Source organism: Cucurbita pepo, chromosome LG07, assembly GCF_002806865.2.
Source record: "Cucurbita pepo subsp. pepo cultivar mu-cu-16 chromosome LG07, ASM280686v2, whole genome shotgun sequence".
Lineage (NCBI taxonomy): Eukaryota > Viridiplantae > Streptophyta > Magnoliopsida > Cucurbitales > Cucurbitaceae > Cucurbita > Cucurbita pepo.
The window spans coordinates 979,467-989,871 of record NC_036644.1 but is presented as its reverse complement, the minus strand read 5'-3'; the positions used below and the strand labels follow the sequence as shown (position 1 = coordinate 989,871).

Here is a 10,405-nt window from a genome sequence, read left to right as displayed (position 1 = left end):
CACCGAAAATGTCCGGTCATATCCCAGCAGGTTGGAGAGTGGAGAGGGGTAGAAATGTAAAATTAAAGAATATTTTTCAGAACATTTTATTAATTTAGTTTTAATTTAATAATATTTTAGGCTTAATTTAAAAAAAAAAAAAAATGGTTAACCAGTTGATTGACACGTGTGAATGAAGTGAAGCGCTGAATAGCTGGAGAGCTTCTTGTCCACGCAACCAGAGGTTGAACACAGACGTCTCCTCCCTGTCCTAATTTTCTAATTTATTTTTTCTATATAAAGTTTAGGTTAAATTATATATTATAAATAATAAAAAATTCTTATTTATTTTTTAAAATATTTTTATAATTTTAAAAGCTTCAATATTATGGATTCCATCTTTTATTAATATTTCATAACTATTTTAGAGTATAATTTATTTTTATTAGACTATATCGTGAAATATAGATATTTTTTTAAAATTAAATTATTTGAATATCCATCTCAATATTAAGAGATTACAATTCTTTTTTTAATTTTTTTAATTTTTTTAATATATATATATATATTTTGTAAACAAAATGAATTTAAACTAAAACTTTAATTTGTTTGTAAAAATAAATTGAATTTATTTCTTAAAAAAAATTATGAATTTTCTTGTCGTAACATTCACGTAGCTTGCACAAAATAATATTCCCTCCCACTTAGTTGGACAATGGCCATCTTTATCTTTTGTATTTAAAAAAAAAAAAAAANTTTTTTTTTTTTTTAATTTTTAAATAAAGATAAAAATAGATAATAAAATAAGAAAATTTAGAGGCTCTAAATCCACCTATAAAAGTAAAAGGCACTGAATCATGTAATAAAAATTTATAATTTGGTTCTTCCATCTCTCTCTCTCTCAATCATGGGATTTTTGGGGATTTTCTCTTTGAAATGTTAGAAAATTAGGAAAGTGGCCAAACGCAAACACGATATGATCTCTATGTCATCTCCAACGAAGTGGGGATCGATGTGGATAAGCTTGAAACGAGACGTTCATCTTTACAATTTCGCGTGTATAAATGGAACAGAAATTCAGCTGTAAGAAACTTTTCAATACACTCGATCATTTCAGTTGGGAAAGGCGGGAACCCAAATGGGTCGTTTAATTCGTAAGTTTTCTATACATTTTTCTTCATCTAATTGCTTGATTTCGTGCCTGTGTGCTTTTTGGGTACGTTTCAGATTCAATTTCTTTGTGAAATTATCGTTGCTGATAGGTCCAAGAGCTTGCTGGAATTGGTTATTTTCGGAAATGGCTGCAATTAGACCGACCTTAATCCACAAGAATCCTTTCCTTGCTTCATCATTTTCAGTCGGGACAAACTCTCTTTCTGTCAGTTCTTGTATCTCTCTGTTTTTCGTTTCTAATTCCTTGTTAATTCCAGTTTTAAATAGGTTTCTTAATGGACTTTGAATTTGAATCGACAGATGAAGGAAGAAATCGACGAAAACCATCTGGAAGTGCCATCTAATCGCAATCACGAGTGGGTTCTTTCTGCTAATTTACTTTATGAATCTGTTAATGGAAACTCCCATGAATTTTCTCTTCTGGTTCTTGATTTTTTTTTCTCTTGATTACAAGGCTGGAGGTCTCAAGAAACTCATTAGGGCTTGCCCAAGAACGATCATCAAGGATGGGAGTGAAAAATGTGGCTCAAGTAAAAGATGCAGATAAGGTGTTTGATGAAATGAAAATGAGATTTCTGAGTTTTAAGAAGCACAAGTACTTGTAAGTAGCAGTGGATACACGATTAGCTAATCTTTGGTTCTGTTAGGAAAGATCAAAATCAAATTGTGTTTGGTTTTTAATCCAATGATTTCATTGAAACAGGAAAAATTTAGAGCATTTTCAAGCTCTGGCAGAGCTACAAGCCCCTAAGGTAGTTAAGATGATGAACAAGTCCCTGTGATTTCTCTTTGATTCTTGTGTCCTGTTTGTACTATCTCTGCTCATTATCTTGAATATTTCAACACAAGCTCACAAGTAGAACAGTTCATGGTGATTTCTTGTGTCGATTCTAGAGTATGCCCATCTAACATTCTTGGATTTCAACCCGGAGAAGCTTTCACTGTTCGCAACGTAGCGAACATCGTTCCGTCATGGGAGGTATATATATAGTCTAGTGGGAATGTCTTGTATTATCTAAGTCAGACAGGCAAATAACTAACTTCAAGTTCTTATGCAGAATGGACCAACTGAAACCAATGCAGCCCTTGAATTTGCAGTAAATACACTTAAAGTGGGTTGTTTTCCGTTCTTCATTCAGTTAAATTTGATCTTTATAATCTCTAGACTTCATATTAAGAGAGCTATTTGTATACTGAAGGTTGAGAACATTTTAGTCATAGGCCACAGTAGCTGTGCTGGAATTCAGAGCCTTATGAGCATGGAAGATGATGCTACCGACTCGAGGTTTCACTTTCTCGAACTCCATCATGTCTTCTTAATCTGTTTTTCTCGATTGTTCTCGTTTTCGATCTGTAATTTATAGCTTATTCTGCTATGGTAGCTTTGTTCATAAATGGATGGTGAATGCAAAAGTTGCTAAATTAAGAGCAAAAGCTGCTGCTGCACATCTTAATTTTGACCAGCAATGTAAACATTGTGAGAAGGTATTGATCTTCTTGTTGCATGAACTTTTAGATTAGAATCCATTTCTTTATTAGTTCGTATTCATAATTCCTTACTCTGTTACCCCGTTGCGTTAGTCCACAAGCTAAGACTCTATGACTGATGATGCTATATTCTCGGGCCATGGTAAAAGGCTCGAAGGGAATGAGTTCATGTCATGATAACTAATTGCTTAGAATGTTATTCTACGAGTTTCCTCAGCAAGCGAGTGTAGTGGGGTTGATATGGTATTTAGTGCAAATAGTCGAGGTGCACACAAGTTAACTCAAAAGATTACCAATCTCGGTTCCCCTTTTGTCACCGAAGAATCAATTTCCTTATTAGTTCGTAAGCATAATTCCTTACTCTATTACCCTCTTGAGTTAGTCCAAAAGATTTATATTGATTTGACAAGCTTAGACTATATGCTTGATGTTATATTCTCGGGCCATAGTAAAAGGCTCGAAGGGAGTGAGTTCATGTCATGAAGACTCGTTGCCTAGAATATTATTCTACGAGTTTCCTCGGAAAGTGAGCATAGTGGGGCTGATCCGTTATCTGGTGCAAATAGTCGAGGTGCATACAAGTTAACTCAAAAGATTACTAATCTCGGTTCCCGTTTTGCCGCCAAGAATCAATCAACTTTTAGATTACAATCCATTTCTTTACTAGTTCGTATGCATAATTCCTTACTCTGTTATCCTGTTGAGTTAGTCCAAAAGCTTTATATTTCTTTTGACAAGCTAAGTCTACATGACCAATGCTATATTCTCGAGTCATAGTAAAAGGCTCGAAGGGAATGAGTTCATGTCATGATGACTCATTGCCTAGGATATTATTCTACGAGTTTCCTCAGCAAGCGAGTGTAGTAGGGTTGATCTGTTATTCGGTGCATATAGTCGAGACGCACACGAGTTAACTCAAAAGATTACTAATCTCAACGGTTTTCCTTTTTGCCACCAGGAATCGATCAACCTTTCATTGAAGAACTTAATGACGTATCCATGGATCGAAGAGCGGTTAAAACAGGAATCGCTTGCTGTTCATGGAGGATACTATGATTTCTTGAGTTGTACATTTGAGAAGTGGACTCTTGATTACAAGAACACCTGCAAAGCTGCTGGTGATGATGATCATGGATTTCAGATCAAAAATCAATCAGTATGGTGTTGATATCATCTTTGTAAAGTTCAAAAGTCCCTGCTATCTTTATAAATGATGACAAATATTTTTACCAATAATTATAAACTCTTTAAGTAATTAATAATAAATGTTTAACTTCAGTTTCAATAGTTTTAGAAGTTCGAGTTAACTATAGAAATGACTAAGTTAGGGACTATGGCCCCTACGCTGCTTGTCACACTGACTTTGATGTTTAAATTTGTAAGCGTGTCGATATACCTCACAGTTAAGGTTTTCGTTAATTATTTGTTGGATCCGGATTGGACCGAGATTATATGAATTTTGAGAGCGTTGACCAAGACTTTTCAAATTGGGCCGACCACGGCCTTGGGCTTTATTCTTTAATATTTGCATATTTATTTATTCGTTAAATTATAAATTTGATTCTTATAGTTTAGGGTTTAGGGTTTAATTAAATTAATTAACATAGAAACTGAATTAATTTATTATTTAACCCAATGGAATATATATATATATATATATATTTCTTTATCCCTTTTTAATAAAAAAAGAGAAAAAAAGAATAAAGTTGGAATTAAAAAAGAAAAGGAAAAATAAGAGGAGGGGTACGTGAATGAACCGATACTACATTTGAATGATAGCAATTGTGAAGATAAGAGGACTAGAAAAGACTTAGCATAATTGAAAGTTAGTATCTATACCAACAAAGTGCACTTCGATCATAGGAACTCAAAAGTTTAGTCTGTTTTGCTTGGAGCAATTCTATGTTAAGCGACCTCCTAGGAACCACGTGAGTGTGTACAAGGGTTTCACTCTTAGAAGCGAGGAATAAATAACATGATCACGTCACAGGAGATGCAGGATAATGTTGGGGCCATCGAGTACCGATCCGAATTCTAAATCCTGGGCATAAATTGTTACAATTGAGTACAATGGTTCACTCTTAGAAGCGAAGAGTAAACAACATGATCATGTCATAGGAGATGCAGGAGAATGTCGAGGCCATCAAGTACCGAATCCTAGGCACGAATCGTGACCCGATATCAAATTCAAATTTCAAATATTAATTTGAATTTTAGGCATTTAATCACAAAATCAAATTAAAAAAAAAAAAAAAAGTGCAAGTGGGAGTTTGATATAAAAAGATTGATGGAAAATAAAATAAGGGGCAGATGAAGAGCATTGGGCTATTTGTGCTGTCACTTCTCACAACCTTAATTAATCAATTAATCAATTAATTAATTAATATTATTAATAATTATTATTTTGCTTCTAAATCAAATATTCCTTCTTTAATTACCCAACAAATTAGGCAAACACCCAAAGATCTTCATGTTCTCAAATCTCTAATCTTTCTAAATTTGAGTATCCTTAAAGAATAATATTTATTTTTTAAAAAATAATTTAATTACACTACTTATTCCCTTTTCAATATATATATATATATATATATATATATATATAAATTTTAATTTTTAATTTTTAATTTTTATCTTCATTATATTATTTTAAAGATGAAAAAGTTAAAAGAATATTTTTTTCTCTTTTATTTTATTATTTTAATTAAAATTATAATTTTTAGTACAAAAGGACAAAAACGTAAAAAGAGTAGAATTTTAGAGACAGGACAACAAAGCTTAGTGAGATTTAACTGTTGGCATCGAGCTTTCTAGTTAAATGAACTGTTCCTCCGACCATATTAGGTCACGGATGAATTTTTGTCTTCTAATGTGAACAAATTTCTCGTATGAGATAACGAAGAACCCGGAATTTACTTTTTTATGAAAAGGTGAGGAAAAATAAAGTGGGATTGTCGGCAAGCGACAAGTGGGTTAGAATTACAAAAAAGGAAAAAAAGAGGGGTAAAATGCAAAAAAAAANAAAAAAAAAAAAAAAAGTGCAAGTGGGAGTTTGATATAAAAAGATTGATGGAAAATAAAATAAGGGGCAGATGAAGAGCATTGGGCTATTTGTGCTGTCACTTCTCACAACCTTAATTAATCAATTAATCAATTAATTAATTAATATTATTAATAATTATTATTTTGCTTCTAAATCAAATATTCCTTCTTTAATTACCCAACAAATTAGGCAAACACCCAAAGATCTTCATGTTCTCAAATCTCTAATCTTTCTAAATTTGAGTATCCTTAAAGAATAATATTTATTTTTTAAAAAATAATTTAATTACACTACTTATTCCCTTTTCAATATATATATATATATATATATATATATATATAAATTTTAATTTTTAATTTTTAATTTTTATCTTCATTATATTATTTTAAAGATGAAAAAGTTAAAAGAATATTTTTTTCTCTTTTATTTTATTATTTTAATTAAAATTATAATTTTTAGTACAAAAGGACAAAAACGTAAAAAGAGTAGAATTTTAGAGACAGGACAACAAAGCTTAGTGAGATTTAACTGTTGGCATCGAGCTTTCTAGTTAAATGAACTGTTCCTCCGACCATATTAGGTCACGGATGAATTTTTGTCTTCTAATGTGAACAAATTTCTCGTATGAGATAACGAAGAACCCGGAATTTACTTTTTTATGAAAAGGTGAGGAAAAATAAAGTGGGATTGTCGGCAAGCGACAAGTGGGTTAGAATTACAAAAAAGGAAAAAAAGAGGGGTAAAATGCAAAAAAAAATAGAAGGTAAAGTAAGTGAGAAGTTAAGCAAAAATGATTGGAAGCAGAAGCAACGCCGCATTCAAAATTGCTGATTGATCCCTTTCGTCTCCAAATTGGCCTCAAAATTAAATATAAATAAATAAGGGCGAGAATCGTAATAAACTAAAACTTTGTCAACACTGCCAATGGATTTTGAAATTGTATCAATACGACGTCGTAGTCAAATTCAGGCGGCTACTTTCCTCTACCAATATTTTGACAATTTGCAAGTTAGTCCTTGAAATTTTAGATTTTAAATTCTTACCCCGGAATAATTTAAAATAAAATTTAAATTTAAATATTATTTATAAATAATTTAAATCTCCAACTTAATTAATTAATTTTGAATGTATTTATTTTAATAATTTTATTTTTTTAAAAAATAATTAAATATCGTTGGGTTGAATAGAATTTAGATAAGAGCACCCGCCAATTATGACCACCGTACAGTCTAGAGAGAGAAAAAGACCCATAAGGTGATGTCCTTCTCTCTCTACAAGTGGAATGGCGGTGCACTCAATCTCCGGGCCCATCTCCACCTCGACTCCGATCGTCCCGATTCAAATTATTATATATTTGACACGTCGTTAGATGATATATTATTTTATTTTACTTTATAAAAATTAGGCGTTGAATGTATGAAAGAGAAATTATAGAGGTTGGCGGGTCGGGTTCAATAATTTTGTAGGGTTGGGTCCACCGCCACCTCCTCGGACAGCGGCGCCGCTGTTCTTCACCCACCTCCACCTTCCTTGTTTTTTCTCTCTCTATCAATTTTTTTATATTTTATAAATAATTTCTCAATTTTTTCGTTCCAATTCCATTTTCGCCTTTCTCTCTCAGTTTTTATTTTAGAAAAAAAAAATTATTAGTTTCGAATTATTTTATTTTTATTTTGGGGATTTTTGAAGAAAATAAATGAAAGGCGATTCCACCGCTACCGGTGTACATCCGCTGTTTAAGCACTTTTCCGACCCCAGCTCCGCCGTCACCGACGGCTCCACCATCGAGGTGGTGCGGCGGCCGAGGGGTCGACCGCCGGGGTCCAAAAATAAACCGAAACCGCCTCTTGTCATAACCCGGGAAAACGACTCGGCTATGCGGCCGTATGTTCTAGAAGTGCCTGGAGGAAACGACGTCGTTGAAGCAATTTCGCGATTTTGTTGTCGGAAGAATATGGGTCTTTGTGTTCTTAACGGTTCTGGGACGGTTGCGAATGTTTCTCTCCGGCAACCCTCTGCAACTTCCGGCGCCGCCGTCACGTTTCACGGCCGGTTTGAAATACTTTCCATTTCGGCTACTGTGTTTCCTCAAACGACGACGTTTCCTCTTCCCAATGGCTTCACCATCTCCCTTGCTGGACCTCAGGGACAAATCGTCGGCGGGTTGGTCGCCGGCGCCTTGATTTCCGCTGGTACGGTTTTTGTCGTTGCCTCGTCGTTCAATAACCCCTTCTACCACCGGCTACCGGATCAGAATGAGATTCAGAATTTGGGATCCGGCGGCAGCGGCGAGGCTCATTCCCCACATGTCTCCGGCGGCGGAGATAGTAGCGGGCACGGCCACGGGCAACCACTTCTGGAATCGTGTGGAGTGGCTATGTTTAGTTGCCACGCACCGTCCGATGTAATATGGGCGCCGACGGCGAGACAACCGCCGCCGCCGCCGCCATACTGATCCACAACNTGGATTGACAGATTACTGCAGTGATCTTACATTGATCTTACATTAATTTTCCAATTACTCTCTTGTTAAATTTGTAGTGTTTGTGGTTTTGGTGTATAATTTTTAGATTTCGATTATTATTATTTTTTTAAAAAATTTAAATTTAATTTTAATTTTTTATGTTTTTGTTGGTTCCATATAAGATAAAATATTAATTATAATCTTAAATATCGATAATTTAATAAACCGTAAACCCTTTAATTATTATTTTTTTTAAAATGTAAATTTAAATTTAATTTTTTTTAATTTTTTTTAGTTTGATATAAGATAAAATACTAATTATCATTTTAAATATAGATAATTTAATGTTCGTATCATATCATTTTTAATTCAAAGTTGAAAATTTTAATGGCGAATATATATATATATATAAATAATTGTTAAAAATAATAATTGTGTAATTAAAATGGCAAAAAAAGCATACGTTAAAAGCCATATTTGCATGGAAGCTAAGTTTTATTATATTATTATTCTCAGTGCATTTATCAAAACAGAGTATATATTATAATTACTAATATTATATAAATTATAATTACCTTAGTTTTTTTGTTTCTTCAAAATTAAAAAATACGTTCTTTAAAAATAAAATATGCATAACCCTAAAAATTTTAGATCGATTATTGTTATGGAATATATCGACTAATTTAAATATTATATTCTCAATTAAAAAATTGACGGGTTAATGAGTCGACTATTGTTATGGAATATCTCGACAAATTTAAATATTGTAATCTTAATTAAAAAATTAACGGTTTGAATATTAAAATTTAAAAAGGAAATAAAAGGTCAGAATTTTATATTTATTCAAAATTTTACCAAGGTTTAAACTTTTTTTTTTTTTTTTTTTACTTTTACTCGTTTTTTTACCGGCCCGTTACCTCTAAGAAAGTTTCGATACTTCTAGAAACTAGAATCGAGATGTTTGAGCTAAATACAGTGATTTTTATAAAGGTTAACTAAAATACAATAACGAGACTAAAACGTTTAAGTCTACTGTATGACTAAAAGAATTAACGTGTCAACAGGTTAAGGTATATATTCCCGAGCAAAATGTTGAAGATTTAAATAAAAAAATAATAATATATTGAAAGGGTGGTGGGTATTAAGTCAAAAAATGAAATAGTGTTTAGGGTTTGGTGGGAGAGGAAGGATTTAAATGAATTGAATTTGGTCATGATTTTGACATTTAAGCCAATTGGATAATTAAATGGCACACAAAATCCATATATTTCTTTTCTAACTTCCAAACTTTATTTATTTTTTTATTTTTATTTTTTTCATTTACTCGATTCTTGATATCGATCTTCTAATTGCAAATTTTATAAGAAAACGTTTCGTTCCCTTTTCAACCAATGTCGGATTTCACAATTCACTCTCTTTGGGGGTCAGCGGTCTCGTTGGTATACCGTGATACCGTTTGTAATAGTCAAAATTCGCTACTAATAAATATTGTTCATTTTGGCCCGTTACGTATCGCTGTCAACCTTACGGTCTTAAAACGCGTTTGCAGAGAGATTGGATGCTCTTATAAAGAATGTTTTGTTTCTCTCTCCAACCAATGTGGGATCTCACAATCCCTCTTTGGAGGTCAGCGTTCTCGCTGACATACCGTATGGTGTCTGGCTCTGATACCATTTGTAATAGCTTAAGTCCACCACTAACAGATACTGTTCACCACGGTCTTAAAACTCGTCTGTAGAGAGATTTCACACCCTTATAAAGAATATTTCGTTGTTTAACCAATGTGGGTTCTCTTACACGAATAGTGTAAGTAATGTGAACATATCGCAAGAGATATCGAGAAGGTCGGATATGGATTCCAAATAAATATACGAGCGAAAGTGGATTAAAAAAAATATTGTCTAGAAAATGAATTTTTATTTCTAAAATCCACGTGGAAAAAGATTATATTAAATTGGGTTAAAATTAAAAGTGGTAGATGGAAAGGTGAAGGATGAGTTAGTACATTGTGGTTGACTTGGAAGCTTCTTTGTCGGATAAATTAAACCTATTCAATTTGGTCGGCACCTCCAACTTATGGTAATTTACTTTTACTCCAAATTTTCTTGTCCTTTTGCCTAAAAAGCCCTCCTATTTTTACTCTTATCTTTTCAATTTTTCAAAACCTAGGACTGGACTTTTTCGACCATCTACATGAATTTTGACTTTATAGTTAATAATCTTTACTTTCCATCCAAGTTTTCATAAATTTACCCTTTTTT

The 10,405-nt window shown here is 32.7% G+C and overlaps 2 protein-coding genes across 4 annotated transcripts in view; both read left to right on the top strand.

Annotated features, from left to right (window-relative positions):
* Nucleotides 1–4,049, top strand: part of LOC111798739 (beta carbonic anhydrase 5, chloroplastic-like) — a 16,823-nt gene extending 12,774 nt beyond the window's left edge. The window contains exons 2-11 of one of the 3 annotated variants that reach the window (XM_023682059.1): nucleotides 1,076–1,133; nucleotides 1,242–1,357; nucleotides 1,453–1,508; nucleotides 1,607–1,753; nucleotides 1,856–1,904; nucleotides 2,018–2,131; nucleotides 2,211–2,264; nucleotides 2,352–2,437; nucleotides 2,517–2,637; nucleotides 3,599–4,049. In XM_023682059.1, the coding sequence (XP_023537827.1) occupies nucleotides 1,118–1,133; nucleotides 1,242–1,357; nucleotides 1,453–1,508; nucleotides 1,607–1,753; nucleotides 1,856–1,904; nucleotides 2,018–2,131; nucleotides 2,211–2,264; nucleotides 2,352–2,437; nucleotides 2,517–2,637; nucleotides 3,599–3,808 (969 nt within the window). In that variant the 5' untranslated portion in view covers nucleotides 1,076–1,117 and the 3' untranslated portion in view covers nucleotides 3,809–4,049. The other 2 variants (XM_023682057.1, XM_023682058.1) reach the window with 2 other exon arrangements.
* Nucleotides 4,050–7,308: 3,259 nt separating this feature from the next.
* On the top strand, nucleotides 7,309–8,137 carry LOC111798740 (AT-hook motif nuclear-localized protein 17-like). Its single transcript, XM_023682060.1, has one exon. The coding sequence runs from the start codon at nucleotides 7,377–7,379 to the stop codon at nucleotides 8,133–8,135; it is 759 nt and encodes a 252-aa protein (XP_023537828.1). The 5' UTR covers nucleotides 7,309–7,376; the 3' UTR covers nucleotides 8,136–8,137.
* The last annotated feature ends 2,268 nt before the right edge of the window (nucleotides 8,138–10,405 follow it).

Excerpts from the sequence above, each read along its gene's own strand:
- LOC111798740 (XM_023682060.1), top strand. The coding sequence starts at position 7,377 with ATGAAAGGCGATTCCACCGCTACCGGTGTACATCCGCTGTTTAAGCAC.